General features: G+C 38.8%; 1 protein-coding gene across 1 annotated transcript in view; it reads right to left on the bottom strand.

Moving 5' to 3' along the window:
- The window catches only part of STAM (signal transducing adaptor molecule), a 54,959-nt gene extending 41,263 nt beyond the window's left edge, over positions 1–13,696 (bottom strand). Inside the window, exon 1 of the mRNA XM_015249931.3 lies at positions 13,334–13,696. Coding sequence (XP_015105417.1) covers positions 13,334–13,373 — 40 coding nt within the window. The 5' untranslated portion in view covers positions 13,374–13,696. The remainder of the gene's footprint in view (positions 1–13,333) is intronic.
- Between the last annotated feature and the right edge of the window lie 4,191 nt (positions 13,697–17,887).

Here is a 17,887-nt window from a genome sequence, read left to right as displayed (position 1 = left end):
TAGTCCCTACTTTGCTTCCTTACTCAAGGGCTCTAATAACCATCTCTCACCTTCTGAGCAAATGAGTGATGGTTTACTTTCTAGAGGTAAAGCAAATTTTTTCTAGACAAGGAGACACCACGTACAGTTGAGACTTAGGCACCAAAAACAGGGAATTACTTCCATTTTCTAGTGCAGCATGTAAGGGGCTTGGAAGTTATCACTTCACCCTAACGAGTAAAATGCTAAATAAACAAAGTGAAAAATCAACAACTCTTCTTAGATCCGTCAGAAGTGAGGTCACAGGGCAAACTGCTGCCCTCAAAATTAGATATACAGACAGGTGGATACACAGAATCACAACTTAACAGAGCAGAAACCCAGGAACAAGTACTGGGTACAAAACTGTGTACTGAAACTGACAAACTGCTGGAGGGTAAGTGTGCACAAGTCTGAGTCACAACTCCAGAGATGCCTAGACATGGGGGAGTCCCAACACTTCTGTGTGTTTAACTTCCATGGGCTCTCCCAGTTTCTCAAGAATACCACAGAAAATTTTCCCTATTTTTCCACTGGGAGGGAAACAGTAACTATCTTTAAATATGCCAGAGCATTCTCTTCTTAACAAGGTCTACTCTCAAAAGAAATTATTTTACCAGCACCTAACCAACTAGGGTTTCACCAGAGATTAACTTACCTGGGGAAAGGGAAATTCCCAACTCCAGCCTGCTCTAGCCATCCAGGTGGGAGAAGGGGAATATCCAACTCTAGCCCACTCTAGCCATCTTGTCCCACCTAAGAGAGTCTGGGGGATGGACACTGAGAAGCTCATGAGAAATTCACACCCCAGGGTCAGAGGCTCACTGAAAGCCTGAGACCCAGTCACGGGGTTATAGATAACTTACCATCACACCACTAAAGGCTGGTGTTCCTTTTATCCAAGACATCATATGCATCTCTCAGCAAGCCACACCAAAAGGCAAAGACCACAGTTGGAAGAGACAGAGCTAGCATCGGAACCAGACTCAGACGTGCCAGGGATGTTGAAATTATCAGACCAGGAATTTTAAAAACTATCATTGATATCATTGATATGCTAAGAACGCTAATGGAAAAAGTAGATAATATGCAAGAACCAAAGAACTATGTAAGCAGAGAGATGCAAATTCTAAAAAATAATAAAAAAAAAATACCAGAGATCAAAAATAGATAACAGAAATGAATGCCTCTGATGGGCTTGTCAGCAGTCTGGACACAGCTGAGGCAAGAATCTCTGAGTATGAGGATATGTTAATAGGAACTTCCAAAACTGAAAAGCAAGGAGAAAAAAATGACTGGGGAAAAAAAAATTGGAACAGATTACCCAAGAAATGTATAAGAGTTGTTACAAAGGCATAATTGGAATAGCTGAAAAGAAAAAGAGAGAAGAAAGAAATATTTGAAGCAAAAATTATTCAGAATTTCCTCAAATTAATGTTAAGACACCAAACCACAGGTCCAGGAAGCTCCAAGAACACCAAGCATAATACATGTCAAAAAAAAAAAAAAGAACAAAACCAAAAACAAAAAAATCCCAAAGCCCTCTACACCTTGGCATATGTTATTCAAACTGCAGAAGATCAAAGATAAAGGAAAAATTAAAAAGGAGCCAGAAGAAAAAAACCCCTACCTATTCAGTAGTAAACATAACAATTACATGACATCTCAGAAACCATGAAAGCAAGAAAAGAATGAAATGAAATGGTGTCGAGGAAAAAATATAACCAACAATCTAGGATTACATATTCTGTGAAAGGAGAAATAAAGACTTCTCAAAAAAAAAAATTTGAGGATATTTGCTGCCAGTAGACTGGCCTTGCAAGAAATGTTTTTAAAAGTTCTCCAGGGAGAAGATATAGGAAATATGTATATATGTGTATGTGTGTGTGGTGTGTGCAGGTGTGTGTATAAGTGAAATGAATCACAGCAAGGACACCAGGAAGAAGAGAGAAGAATTAGGAATAAGAATATTTTACGATTAGAGGTGACTGTACTACCACGGAAGTGGTGGAATGTTATTTGAAAGTGTACTTGGACTAGTTGTAGGTGGGCAAGGGTATAGTTCAGTGGTAGAGCATGTGCTTAGCATGCATGAGGTCTTGGGTTCAATCCCCAGTACCTCTAGTAAAATAAACAAACCAACCAACCTAATTAACCCCTCCCCAAAAATGTATATTATAAACTCTAGGGCAACCACTGGAAGTAGCAATATCTATATAACTGATACACTAAAAAAGAGAGAAAATGGAACCATATAAAATGTTCAATTAAACCACAAAAGGTAGGAGAAAAAGTGTAAGAAAAAACAGGAACAAAGAAGGGTACAACTAGAAAACCGTAACAGATATGGTAGATATTAATCCAACAATATCAATAATCACTTTAAATATTAATGGTCTAAATACACAGATTGCCAGAGTGATCAAAAAATGAGATCCAATTATATGTCAACTATAAGAACTGATTTTAAAGACACATATAGATTAAAAGCAAATGGATGGAGGAAGATATACCACGCTAACAGTAATGAAAAGGAAGTAAGAGTAGCTATACTAATTTCAGACAGAGCCAATCTTGGAGTAAGGAAAATTATCAGGGATAGAGGCATTACATAATAGTAAAGGGGTCAATTCTTCCGGAAGACAACAATCCTTAACATGTGTGCCTAACTACAAGAGTCTCAAAATAACTGACACAAAAATTACTGGAATTGCAAAGAGAAACAGATGAATACACTGGAGATTTCAACACGTCTCTCTCAGAAATGGACAGTTCCAATAGGCAGAAAATCAGTCAGGACAGAGCTGAACTCAACAACACCATCAATGAACTGGATATAATTGGAATCTGTAGACCACTCCATCCAAAAATAGCAGAACACATTTTTATCAAGCTCACATGGAACATTCACCAAAACAGATCGTATTCTGGGCTATAATGCACACCACAACAAATTTTAAAAACTAGAAATCAAACATGTCTGTTCACAGGCTACAGTGGAATTAAACTAGAAACTGTTAACGAGCTAGATGGGAAATCCCAAAATATGTGATCAAATAACACACTTCCAAGTAACACACAGATGAAAAAAAAAAAGAGAAATTTTAAAATATTATGAACTGAACAAAAATGAAAGTACAACCCATCAAAATTTGTAGGAGGCATTTGATATCAGTGCTGAATACATACGTTAGAAAATTATGGGAAATCTGAATACATACTTTAGAAAAGATCTAAAATCACTAATATAAACTTCCCCCTTAGGAAACTAGAAGAGGAACTTAAATTCAAAAAAAGGAGAATAAAAAAATTAGAATAAAAATCAATGAAATTGAAAACAGAATTAGAGAAAAATCAGTACAACCAAAAAGCTTGTTGTTTGGAAGGACCAATAAAATCGGTAGGCAGGCTAACAAAAAAAAAAAAAAGAGAGAGAGAGAGAGAAAACACAAATCATTAATATCAGAAATGAAAGAGGAGAACTCACTACAGATTTCACGGACATAAAAAAGATATTAAATAAATGTTACCATGAGTTAATAATACTGAGATGGTCATGGGAGCCTTTAAATTATAGCCAGTCAGTCAGAAGCCCAGGTAACATCCTGAACTGTCACGTGAAGTGGGGAGTGAGGGCAGTCTTCTGGGACTAAGCCCTTCGCCTGTGGAATCTGACACTATCTCTAGGTAGGTAGAGAGGGTCAGAACTGGGCTAAATACATATGTGGGACATCGAGGCAGTGTTCACTGAAAATCGGAGAACTGCTTGATGGTGTTGGAAAGAAACATAAAATCATGAACAACTCTATGCCCACAAATTTTGATAACCTAGATAAAATGAACCAAGTCCTCAAAAGACACATCTACCAAAACACAAACAAGAAAAAAATGGACAATCTGAAGAGGCCTGCATCTATTAAAGCAATTGAATGAGTAATTAATAACCTTCCAGAACAGAAAGCACCAGGCACAGACAGGTTAATGGTGAGTTCCACCAAACATTTAAGGATGAAATTATACCAATTCTCTACCAGCTCATCCAGAAGACAGAAGCAGAGGGAATATTCTAAACTCGTTCTATGAGAACCCTATTACTAACGCCAAAGTCATTAGTAGAAAAGAAAGCTACAAATCAGTATCTCTCATGAAAACAGATGCAAAAATCCTCAACAAAATATTAGCAAGTTAAATGCAACACGGAAGAGAGCAACTAAGAAACAAGAGCCTGTGTAAGAGGAAAAACACTTCAAAAAGAAGTAATTGGGAGGGGGAGGCAGGGTGTAGCTCAGTGGCAGAGTGCATGCTTAGCACGCACAAGGTCCTGAGTTCAATCCCCAGTACCTACACCAAAAAAATAAACAACTAAATAAACTTAATTACTACCTCTCCCCCAAAAAGAAGTAACTGTTGTCTTCTGAAACAAAAAGAGATCAAAATAGAAGGTAACCTATATTGACAGGAGCACTGTAACTCCAAGAACAGATATGCTGACAGACAGCATCACCAAGATCCTCACTAACATTTCCATTTTTTAACCTGAGATGGTTTGGGGGTGGGAAGCCTGATCCATATCAAGATTCCTATCTTTAATAATGGGTTTTGGTGATGAGACAACAGAATTCCTGCTCCCCCATTCCCATCCAAGCCCCAGGCAACTTGTTCAACAGGCAACACTCATTTCCCCATTCTGACTTACTACCAAGAGATGGAGGTCAGTCATAGCCAGTTCAAAAGCAGAAAATAGAAAGCAGTCAACTCTGTCCAAATTCTTTGTAGGTTTACAATACCTGATCCATATCACCCCATCCCGACCCCGGGGTTACAGCAACACCTACCAGTTAGTCACTGCCACTGGAGGACTAGAATAAATATCTAAAAGGACAGCAGCGGGTGAAAACCAATGGGTAGTGGTAGGCAGGGTACCTATGCCCAGTCCCCTTACCATTTTCTAAAATGGAAGTTAACAAAGGAGCTATTCATACAAACAAATTCCTTTTCGAATTAACACAAATGTCCAAAACATCTGAGACCTTGGTAAGGTGACTTATTTGCAGGAAATTACAAAATCTGCATAGATATTCAACAAAATGGAGTAAGCTTCTAGTCTATGACAGGCTCTATCTGAAGTACCAGACTCTTAAAAAAGAAAATGAAACAGGTACATAGAGATCTGAATACACGACAGAAAAAGTGTCACAGAAAAAAAAAAAAATGCAAAGCCTGAAGCAAGCTGAAAAAAAGATAAAAGACCTGTGAGGAGAAAAAAGGAGTATCAGGAAAGGCTTCTTGATATATTTAGAAACTAAGACGAGAACAGAATTTAAGTGGAGACAGTAAAGTTATGAAAACTGAAGAGAAGTATAAAGAAGAATGTACACTGCCTGAAATAGAGACTACTTTATGAAAGGCAGGAAGTACTCTAAGGCATAAAATACAAAATGAGGTATCTCTATTCATTCAAGAAACATCAGAGAGCCAAGAAAATTCTGAGCAGGGAAATAATCTGATCAGAGCTTGACTTCTGGAAAAAAAATGAATCTATTGCCAATACGCAAAAATGGTTTCAAAGAGGGAAAAGAAGAAAACATAATGAGAAACTCAACATTAGTCTGGAAACTAAATAGGTTACTTTAAAAACTAATTTTGAAATGCTGTTTAATTTGTTCTCACTGGCCAGGAGGATAACTGAGTCCAATTTACCTGTTGAAGCTTCCATAATTGTAAATCCCTTGAAAATAACAATTTCTACTTTGGGTAATTCTTTCAATATTCATGCTCGCAGCCTAAATGTTCAATAAATACTAAGTCTAATTACGTAACTGCACTATGAATCCATAAATGTCATAGAAACACAGACTTTGACTAGCATCTACTTCAGCAGTTTTCAAACTTCACTTTTCAATGCAGAAGCCCCCTACAGTGTAACTCTGATGCTAACTACCCCAGAGTCAGCCCAGGCTTCGCAAGTCTCACCTCACTTAAGACACAAGAAACAAGCTCTGGGGTTCCCGGGCCACATGCACTTCTGACCAACTGGCTACAAATTTAGAGGTTTCCAGTAGCCCCTCAGGCTCAATAAGTCACTATAACAACTCACAGAACTCAGGAAAGCACTTATTATTATAATTTTATTATAAAAGATACAAATGTCAACCAGCCAATGAAGAGATATGCACAGGACTAGGCCTGGGAGGCTCTCAAAGGTGAAGCGTCTGTGCCCTCAGGACTCATCCTCCTGGCACAACAATGTGTATCACCAACCAGGAAGCTCAACGGAGGTTTGCTGTCCGGAGTTTTTACTGGGGTTTCATCAAGAAGGCATGACTGACTGAATGACTGGCCACCTCCTGGAACTCAATTTCCAGGCCTCTTCCCCCTTTCTGGAGGTTTAGTTGACATCACATGACTCAAAGCCCCAACCATCTACAACCAAGGCTAGTCTTTCTGGAGTGACCAGCCCCTAAGCTGAGTCATCTCACTAGCGTAAACCAAGGTATTGTCCCAGGAGCCCACTATGAATAAGAAAGATACTCCTATCACTCAAGAAATTCCAAGTATTTAGAGGTTCCCTTCCAAAAAGCAGGGACAAAGACTTGTAGAATTCTTTACTATTCAATAATCTTTCTTTTTATAAGAAAAACTTTTCTTAAAAGAAATCCAACACACAAAGCAAGTCCTAGTGGAACTGCTCTAATTGAGGAGTCCCAGATCCCTGCCTCATACATCCCTCAATCCCTTTGAAGCCCAAGAAGTCCTGCTAAACAATATCCTCCAGTCTAATATTTACAGTCCATGGATTCGGGGTCTACAGGTCAAAAGTAGAAAAAAAAAAGCCAGAAAGTTCCGAACACAAAACTTGAATCTGCTGTACATGGGCAACCATTCACATAATATTTACATAGCATTTACATTTTATTAGGTTTTACAGGTAATTTAGAGATGATTTAAAGCATATGGGGAGTTATGCATAGATTATATGAAAACACGATGCCATTTTCTGTCAGGGACTTGAACACCTGCAGTTTTGGTGTCCATGGGGGGCTTGGAACCAATCCCCTGCAGATATTAGGGATGACTGTACTTCATCTTAGAAAAAGAAAGCAAGTATCACTTTGATCCGGTACTGGATTTAAATATTTAATTCATCATCCTCACTGACTGGTAGCCAAGCAGACTTTTTTAAAAGCTTAGTGCATTTTTTAAAAAGAACACACTTAAATCTTAAAACTTATCACTTTATTTAAAAATAAACATCTAAGCTTATTAAAACTTAACTTATTAAGAAGTTAATAGTTAACTAGAAATGACAGGCTTATGTCTGATCAAATATAAATTGCCTATTATCATAACTAAAGATGATGTCAATAAAGGCATACCCAGCAGTGTCTGGTTATAGTCATCAGCAGATACTTATGCTAAACACTGTCCTATGCATAAACACGATCAGTATCTGACACAAACTTACGTACACAGATCAGAAATGCATCCCATTTAAAATTGTTCACGTTATTTACTGATGATATCTCACAATCAAGAATGGTAGCACAGTGCCTCTCAGTTACAACAAATATTTTTAAAATCGGAAAAATATAAACTACCAGGAGCAGTTCAACATGGTTTTGTGAATAGCAAATAAAGTCAAAACTATTTATTTTCTAAGACAAAAACATTGTTTGTGGGAAAGGAAAAAGTGACAAGCAAAAATAACACAGACTTGCTTCTAAAGAATTCAAAGCTTCATAATGATCTCATTTTATCCCCAGATTATCTTTACCCTTATACTCAAAAAGAAGAGGCTGAGAAATCTGCCTAGAAGTACCCAGAAAAATCCCACACTAAGCCTTACTTAAATTTCAATGGTCTTCTCAATGGATTGAAGAACTTTTTTTCTCATAAATAGCTACTGCTGATTTTCTCAAAATTTATGACTGCCAAAGATTTGGGAAGGTGAGAAATGCTAACAGGATGACTGTCCATCATGTTCAGGCTGCAGGAAAAAGCTTGTCATTCAATCAGCTTGGACATATAACACTGCATCAAAAATGGCCATTGGAGAAAGCAAGTCCTAAAGAAATTACCCTTTTTTGGAGACTTCAGAATCAATTTTTCAAAAATGTTTCATCAAATATCCCAGTCTCTCCTCACCATTGGAAATTATATAGGAAGAGCAATCTGAAGCTCTTCTACCCAGAGAAGGACGTCAGCATCAAAGGAACAGCATGAAAGGATCTCAGAAAAGAGCACAAAATAGAAATGAAAACCTAGAACCATTAGAAAGATGAGCTAACGGGAGAAACAAAATAGGAACAGAAGAAACAATGAGTACAATTTCTTAACCCAGTGGGTATCAGACCTTTAACAGATCTGTATTCTGGATTTTCACATTTTTCTCCTTAGTATGTTTTCACAGTAGCTGATTCCATCCCTTAGAACCTGAGCAGTCTCCAAAGGCTCCACACCTAAGCCTAACCATATCCTAAGAGGAGGTAAGATGTGTCCATCGTATACTATATGACAGGTACTGGGCTAAGTGCTTTACCTGCATCATCTCCTTAAAACAACCTTAATGCAGACCAATGAAGAGAAAAGTACGTCAGGTCAGAGGATCCACACCTGAAAAAGCAGTAGTATAAAACCAACAAGGAAATACACCTCAAGGAAAAGAGTGGGAGGTGAGGCAGACAGGCAAAAAGGAGCCAAATGCTGAAAGGTCTTAGATGCCAGGCTGAAACGTTCCAATTCTGGTGAAAAGCTGAAGAGTCACTGAAATACTTTAATCAGAGGAGTCGTATGATTACATTCACATTGTAGAAATATCACTGCCACCTGGAAAATGAGTGGTGACAGACTGGAGGCAGGGTTAACAGTTTGAGGCTACTGACAGAAGGGGCAGTGAGAAGAGAAAGGATGGGAGCTGAGTGGAGAGACAAATGACATCTCTAAAGGAGATGACAATGACTGGAGTAAGACAGCAGCACGGAGGTACAGAGAAGTGACGGGATGCTGGATGTGTTTTTAAGTAGAGCCAAAAGATCTTGCTGACAGTATGGATGTGGAGTGCAAAGGAAAAAGACAACTCAGTGATGACTCTAAACACTAGGGATGAGTGACAGTATCACTGGTGCCATCTACTCAAACAGGCAAGGATGAAGGAATGAATAGGTTTGGGGAAGAAACCAATAATAATTATTATATCTACATCCCATATTAAAGATAAGGAAACTGAGGCACAGAGTATCTAAGCAACTAACCCAAAGTCACACTGCTGATAAGCAGCAAACCTGGGGACTGAATTCAGGGAATGTAGCTCCAGAGTCTGAATTCTTAACACTAAGCTAAAGTGCCTCCTAAGCCTCCAAGGAGAAAAAAAAAAAATCAAACAAAAAAAAAAAAAAGAAAAAAAGGTCTAGAACCAAGCCTGGGGCTCAGTTCAACATTCCAAAGTCACAAAAAGGAGAAGCCAGATAGACTAAAAAAAGAGCTAAGCAGAAAACTAGAAAAAGTTTGGTATCCTGGAAACCAAATGAATAAAGTACATCAAAGAGGAATGTAAGAGATCAACAAAGAAATGGACTAGGAATTGACCAACGGATTTGGCAAGATGGAAGTCACCAGGGACTTTGAAATAAAAACTTGATGGAATTAGTTATCTTTATAATTCAAGAGTTGAACTTAGGAAGACATATGATGTCCAAAATGAGACCCATATATTCAGTAAATGTTTACTGAATGTTTATTAGTGCTGGTCTACACGTTAGGGGTGCAGTGGTGAACAAAACAAACAAAAATCCCTGTCCTTCTGGAGCTCACATTCTAATTACACATTTAGGAATTTCTTCACCAGTATTTTACCTCTTTATGTGAAATGTTTTGTTGCATAAATCAGCCAGTGAATTTCTGATTCACCTTTTTGAGTTTTTTTTTTTAATTGGGTTATAGTCAGTTAACAATGTTGTGTCAATTTCCGGTGTAGAGAACAATTTTTCAGTCATATATGAATATACATTCATTTTCATATTCTTATTCACTGTGAGCTACCACAAGATCTTGTATATATTTCCCTGTGCTATACAGTATAATCTTGTTTATCTATTCTATATATACATGTCGTATCTACAAATCTCGAACTCCCAGTCTGTCCCTTCCTACTCCCCTCCCCCATTGGAACCACAAGTTTGTATTCTATGTCTATGAGTCTGTTTCTGTTTTATATTTAAGTTCATTTGTCTCTCTTTTTTTTTTTAAGATTCCACATATGAATAATCTCATATGGTATTTTTCTTCTTTCTGGCTTACTTCGCTTAGAATGACATTCTCCAGGGACATCCATATTGCTGCAATTGGCATTGTATTGTGTTTTTTATGGCTGAATAATATTCCATTGTATAAATATATCACAACTTCTTTATCCAGTCATCTGTTGATGGACATTTAGGCTGTTTCCATGTCTTGGCTATTGTAAATAGTGCTACTATGAACATTGGGGTACTGGTGTCTTTTTGAATTAGGGTTCCTTCTGGATATAGTGGGATTACTGGGTCATTTGGTAAGTCTATTCCTAGTCTTTTGAGGAATCTCCTTACTGTTTTCCACAATAGCTGCACCAAACTGCATTCCCACCAGCAGTGTAGGAGGGTTCCCCTTTCTCCACAGCCTCTTCAGCATTTATCATTTGTGGACTTTTGAATGATGGCCATTCTGACTGGTGTGAGGTGATACCTCATTGTAGTTTTGATCTGCATTTCTTTGATAATTGAGTTTATTAGTTTATTGATGAATAAAGTTAAAGGCATTTAATTTTAAAGAAGTACAAATATATGCTAATGTTAAATGATAAATGTATCAAGTGAATTGGTGGCAGTGCTTTAATATCACTGACATACTGATAGACAAAGTGAGAAGAAATATTGGAAAATGTATTCTACATACTATATTCTATATGCTATACTAGTAGAAAATTTTAAATGAAAGTCTGTTGGACTCTGTCCAAGGATTATTTACTGGGAGTCTCTGGCAGGTCTTCTTAGATAACCTTTCATGATATTTTGATACATGGATCATGAGGAGAGAATTGATTCAAACACTAAAACCTGACTAACTTTAAAAAGTAAGCTTTTCTGTAGCAAAACAATGTTCAAGAAAGCTTACTGTCAAGCAGGCTCAACTGACACATTCTCAGATTAACAAACTTGTATTAAGTACCTACTCTGTAGCAATCAATAAAAAGAATTAAGGAGCATAATACAGGATAGAACTATCTTTAATGCTAAATACTCTGGTAAGGACAAGTGTTACAGGACTTCAGAAAAGGATGGAGATTACAGTGGGCTAGAGCAGTGTTTCTCAATTGGAAGCTGTTTTGTACCCCCAGCGTACATTGGGTTATGTCTGGAAATGTTTAAATCATAACTGGTGTTTGGGTGGGGAGAGGTCAGGGATGATGCTAAACACCCTACATTGCAGAGGACAGATTCCCATAACAAAGACATTTATCTGGTCCAAACTGTCGTCGTGTCGCTAATGGGAACACTAGGTTAGGGTAATCAGGAAATGATTCAGGTATGAGTTGGATTCTGAGTTGCCCTTTTAATCATGTGGACATGTAGAAAAGTAGAAGAAATAATACAAGCAAAGCTATAAAGACAAGAAGGAGCCTGCACTTGAACTGGGTGGCGTAGGTACTGGGAAAGGGTTTGACATTAAGAAATTTATCTGAATTCAATGGAAATGTAGGTTCAAAAGGCAGTAGGATATAAAGGTGACTGGGTAGTTGGAAGCTAAATTCTACACGACCATGAAAACTAGATCAAGGTGCTGGAAACAGAGGCAGCAGGTATTAAGAAACTGTTTTATTTTGAGCATTTGCCCCGGAAATTAATGCAATAAGTTATAAAACTGCTTCAGATCAACCATGTCTTACTCATCACTCTACCTCTTAAGTCGCTGAGTGGTGTCCTGTAAATAGTGCACTAAGTGCTTATTAAATAAAATGTAACTTTCCAATTATTTATTTATTAAATATTACTGGTGATCTCTAAAGTTCCATCCATGGCTAAGATTCAGGACATTCATTTAAACCAGAACAACAACAAAAATCTATCATTTAGTTGGTGCCTACTGTATAGAGACACTGTAGGCAGCCCTCTACACATATTATTTCATTGAACAAACAGAATGTGATTTTCCTCTCTTTAAAGATGAGGGACATTGGCACTCAAAGAGCTTAAGAAACTTGTCCACGATTTCACTCTGAGCCAGGCAATGACAGATAGGATTGAACACTTTTCTTGTCTTAATTTAACTCAAACCTTCAAGCTTCAGTAGCATGCTGGAAGTTAAGAGTTAAAAAGCAAAATTCAACACCCATTTTTCATAATCAAAACATACAAAGACATAAAAAGCAATTCCATAAGGTTGTCAGTATTCTTTACGACAGCAATGGCCCTTGATATTCAACTCGCTTTCATTTCACATTTGGTGTGCCAAGGTAGTCAGTCCCTCGATGCATTCAAATTACCCCCAAAATTCTCTCCCTGAAAACTCAAACTCCTGTAATTACTGCCGCAGACCAGAAAATAAATAAACACAAAGCTAACCTGTTGAATTTGTATGATCAGTACCTAAAACCAATGATTCAGGGGGAAAAAAAACATTTCAAGTTCAGAACAAATCGGCGTTTCAGACTCAAGGTCCATTTCACGCTTCTTAAAGTACTGAGACCCAGTCCAAGGAAGGCAGCCCCGTGGCTCAGGTCCGCAACTAGGTTTCGGTTGTTGCCAAGTATTCCATTTTTCATCTCTCCCAACATCTCTGAGAGTCTACCCTTCACCAGAAGCTCTTTCCTCCCTTCAACGGTTATAAAACAGATTTTACAATCCTCTAAGGAGGCTAAACTAAAACATTCCCCTAGTTCCAAACGTTTGACGTCTGTCCTGGGGAAGACTTTATTATAGGGCTTATCAACCTACGCTAGCTGATACCCCCTAGCTCTCAGCTCTTCTCCCAGAAGGAAGCCCTGTCCCGGCACCAGACGCTACACCAGCTGTTCCTCCGCGGCCTGCTCCATCAAGCTTTTGAGCAGTTCTTTCAGAACCCACAGCCCCAGCTCAAGGCCCCTTTCGCAGGCTCTCTCAGTCCCATTTCTTTCCAAGAGGATGCGCCAAGCTCCCAAACCTCCTCCGAACTCTGACAGAAAGAGCCTCAGGAAAAGGGAAAGAACTCGGCCCGGCCCAGGGGTCCAGAACATACGCGGAGAGCGGGCAGAGGGGGCTCGCAGTCCGGCGAGGGGTGGACAGGGAGCGGCAGAAGCACCTACCAACATCCTGATCGAAGGGATTGGTGGCAAAGAGAGGCATCTCCACTGCGTGCAGAGGTGTCCGCAGGGACTCCCCCTCGACACCACGGGAGTCCAGGTGCGACTCAGGTAGGAAGACTCCTCAGGCCAAAACAGCGACCGACACGGACTCCACAGGGTCTGCGACAGCTCCTCCACTCGCCGACCCTCGACAACCACGGCAGCAGCGGCGGCGGCGGCGGCAACAGCAAAGGAGCCGAGAAGGCCCCCGGCGTGGAGCCTGTCGGGAATCTGGGCGCCCACGGCGCTGCCTGTCCAGAACCTACCCGGAACCTGCCCCGCCAAAACAGGACCAACCAAGGGCCCCCCCATCAAGACCTCCTTTTTATTAGCCGCACAGGAGAGTGGCAGTCATGCTTGAGTTTTCTGCTTTGCCCTTGGCCATGAGCCTCCGGAGGATGGGGTCCTCCAGGCGCGCCGAAGCCGACTAGCGAGCCCAGGCGTGAATCAGACTGAGCAAAAAGAAAAGGGTCGCGTCTGGCTGGAGGGAGACCCTCTTTTCCCCTCACGCTGTCGGTTGTCTTAACTTTGTGGTCCCTATGGAGGGGAGATGCAAATTCCTTCACTCGGTGTGGGGGCGCAGCTAAGTAAAAAGGCTATGAGTTCAATTTGCTGTCTGCGGTGACAAGAAACCTGCTTGGGTGAAGTCAAGTGATCGGGACGGATTGGCCCGAATCCCTAGGAGGGGAGTGTCAGGGCGCGCAGCTCCCTCGGAGAGGCTGGAAGGCTGGCACCTTGCGCAGAGTCCCGATCGCCCGGCTTCAGAAACTGTCAAAAGTACTTCTAGTTGGGTGGTGGCACCTCCTGACTAACTCTGCAGCCACTAAGCAGTTACGGGAATTGGAAAATCAGTTGCACAATCCAAGAAGGTCTACAATAACCCCGCAAAGCCGAGCCAAAAAAGAAAACTGAAAAATGGAGCTTCCGATTGATTCGTGACTAATAATAACTTTAAATATTTAGTAACTTTATTTGTGAGTTTATTTAACAAAATATTGTCTATATCATGTAAAAATTTTAAGAAGCATCTGCTAGAAATTTTGCGTTCCACTTGGAACAGACTTAGAGCATCTTGCACGTAAATTGAAATTATGTTAATTTACCAAAATTGAAACATTTCCAAACGTGGCTTGTGAACGTTTACAACATGTCAACAACGGGATTAGCATTGTAGTGTAGGAAGAATGCTTACAAAAATCTCTGCCTTGTGAGTAAGAAGGCAGCTGTATATGCAAGCCAGGAAGAGAGTCCTTCCCAGAACCTGATCATGCTGGCACCCCGATCTCAGATTTTCTGCCTCCAAAACTGTAAAAATAGAAATAAAATAAAATAAAAATAATAATTCCTACTGTTTAAGCCACTAAGTCTATGATATTTTCTTACGGCAGCCGAGCTAACACCATTCTTCACACCCCTGCTGGAATGATTTTTCTAAAACACAAATCTGATTATGTTATTCCTGTAAAATTCTCATATGGTTCTTCAGTCATTCAATAAATAATTATTAACTCTTTATTTGTGCCAAGTACTAGTCTAGATGCTGGAAATATCAGAGAGATAAAAGCTCCATGTGAGATAGGGTTTTAGGGAGTATAGCCTATGGGGAATACAGGCTTGAAAGAAATAATTAAATCCGAATTCTTTGGTGTTACATCCTCACTGAACTGGCCCCTGAGAACTTCATTTTTTTCATAGTCTTTTTTTTTCAGACTCTCTCCTTTAGTCCTTCCACTGGGCCCATACTTTCCACGTCTTCAAACAAGACTTTCCTACTCCGATTCTATACCTTCTCTAAACAAACCTCCACTCAGATTTCACTTCCCCAAAGCCCGTTCTAACTCAGCACCTGAGCTGTAATAGATATGCCATAAATATTTGTTAGTTAGTTGATTACTGGCCATTTCTATCACAGCACTTAATGATACTATATTTGTTCCAGGTGTCTTTTACGACATTAAAAACCACCCCAAATTTAGTGACTTAGGGCAACAAAAATCATTTATTTTGCTTGCAAATCAAAATTTTGTTCAGAGCTCCACAGACACAGCTTATCTCTCTTCCACATGGTGTCAGCAGGGGTGACTCAAAGGCTGGGATGACTCTACACCTGGGGCTGCAATCATCTGAAGGTGTGCACCCTGCTGTGTCTGGGAATTGATGCTGGCAGTTGGCTGGGCCATTGGGGCTGTTGGCCAGAATATCTATGTGGGACTTCCTGTGTGTCAGCATATTGGACTGAGCATTGCAAGGGGTGGGAAGGGGAGACTGCCAGTTTCTTCAGAACCTGAGCTAGGAAGAGGACACAGGAGCATTTCAGTCATTTCCTACTGGATAAGCAGTTGCAGCCTCTATAGTCAAGGGGAAAGGAAATAAAATCCATCTCTCAATGGAAGGAGTATTAAAGAATTTGGGGGCCATATTTGAAAGCTGCCATACTACTGTAACTTTTTACTTGTTGATGACTCACATATCTCTATACTTTCAGGCTTTTCACAGTAAGGGTTCCACAAGTATTTGTTAAATATAGTAAACATGTCATTAAATTGGCACACTTCCATTACCAGTCACGAGGGAGTAACAGAATCTGGACTTCCCTTTTCACCATAACCCAATAGGACGTGGGGGAAAATACATGAGACAGTTGATTTCAGATCTGAAACAACAGACTGTGGCCCAAGGAGAAAGGAAACAAACAGTGAGCCCTATGACAGCCACAGCTTTCTGTCAGGGTCAGTTTCTGGACTGTGCCACAGGGAGGGAAAACCCAAACAGAACCAAATGGGATCGTGAATGACATTTCAGAATGATGAAGGGGTAAATTCACCGAAAAGACATAATAGTTGCAAATGTGTATTAACCTAATGACAGAACTTGAAGAAAAAAAAGGAAGCAAGACTTACAGAGGAGAAATAGATACATCTGTAGTTTTCCTGTTTGTTTTGTCGTTTTTTATTGAGTACATCCATAGTTTTGTTAGCTATTTTAATATTCCTTTCTCAGGTAAAGATAAAGCAAATAGAAAATCAGTAATTACATAGAAGACTCAAAGCACACTCTCAACCAACTTGACCAAATTGACATTTATGATGGCCCACCCAAACACTGAAAGATAAACATCCTTGCCAGGTAGATACAGAACAGTAACAAAGATATGCTGGCTTTATAATGACTCAAAATAATTTAAAGGATAAGATTAAATAGATTTTGTTCCTTGATGAAAACAGAATTAACTCAGGAAGATAACAAAGGTATCTGAAAATGTTCAACTTATGTACAGATGAAACAATACAGTTCTAAATAACCTCTGTGTCAAAGAAAAATCAGAAAATATTTTGAACTGGATGAAAGTGAAACCAACCAATCAAAATTTGTGAGATGCAATTAAAGTGATGCTTAGAGGAATACTTGAAGCATTAGATATTAGAAAGATCTAAACTCAATGAAGGGGGAAGGTATAGCTCAACTGGTAGAGTGCATGCTTAGTATTCCCCAGTACGTCCTCCAAAAGTAAAGAAATAAATAAACCTAATTACCTCCCTCCCCCTCAAAAAAACCTAAGTAAATAAATCACCCTTCATAATATTTTTAAATAAATAAAGTAGAATAAAATCTATGAGCTAAGCTGCAAACTTAAGAAAGAAAAAAATTCAAATAAGTAGAAAGGGGAAATAATAAAGATAAAACCAAAAATCAATGAAATAAAACACAAACAATAGAGAAAATCAATAAAACCAAAATTTAATCTTTTTTAAATCAATAAAATTGGCAAAACTCTACTTAGATCAAAAAATAAAGAGGGAACACACAAATTATCAGTATCAGGAATTAAAGCAGCAGCATGACTATAGATCCTGTAAGTAAAACATTATGGAAATTCAATAATATTAAATTAAAACATTCATAAAGGAATTTTCTGTTAAAAAACTTTACACCAATGAATATGACAACATAGGTGAAATGGAAAAAAAATGCTAGAAATAAAAGTTATCACAACTGGGTTAGGAAGAAACAGAAATTAAATTCTTTAACTCCACAAAAATCTCTAGGCCCATGAATTTAATAGTGAATTCTATCAAAATTGAAGTTTGTGATGTCAGCACTTATCAAATTGCACATTTTAAGTATGTACAGACTATTACATGTCAATTATACCTCAATAAAGCTGTTTAAAAATCACTAGAAAGAATATCCTTTGCAACAATTTATAGTTTTGAGGGAACATTTTAGACAATTACTTAAAAATGGAAAAAAGATAAAAATGTTTGAAAACCACAGCGTCGGCCCATTCCCAGCAAGATTGCCCCATCTCCCCAACCTTTCCTAATAGATAATTCTAAAAGAACTGCTTTTTTTGACTAACAAGTTTAACTTTTTTTTTTTTTTGAGCAGGTTAGACCCATTCTCAAAATGCAAGGGTCTATAAATAGACTTTTCACAACAAAGGATAGTTTTATAAGAAATATAAACTCCCTTGATTCTTTATAGCTCAACTCCTGACTTCCACCTTTGCCTCTT

The sequence above is a fragment of the Vicugna pacos genome, chromosome 35 (assembly GCF_048564905.1).
Source record: "Vicugna pacos chromosome 35, VicPac4, whole genome shotgun sequence".
In the NCBI taxonomy this organism is placed as follows: Eukaryota; Metazoa; Chordata; class Mammalia; order Artiodactyla; family Camelidae; genus Vicugna; species Vicugna pacos.
Note: the sequence above shows the minus strand (reverse complement) of the source record. Positions and strands in the feature narration are given on the sequence as shown.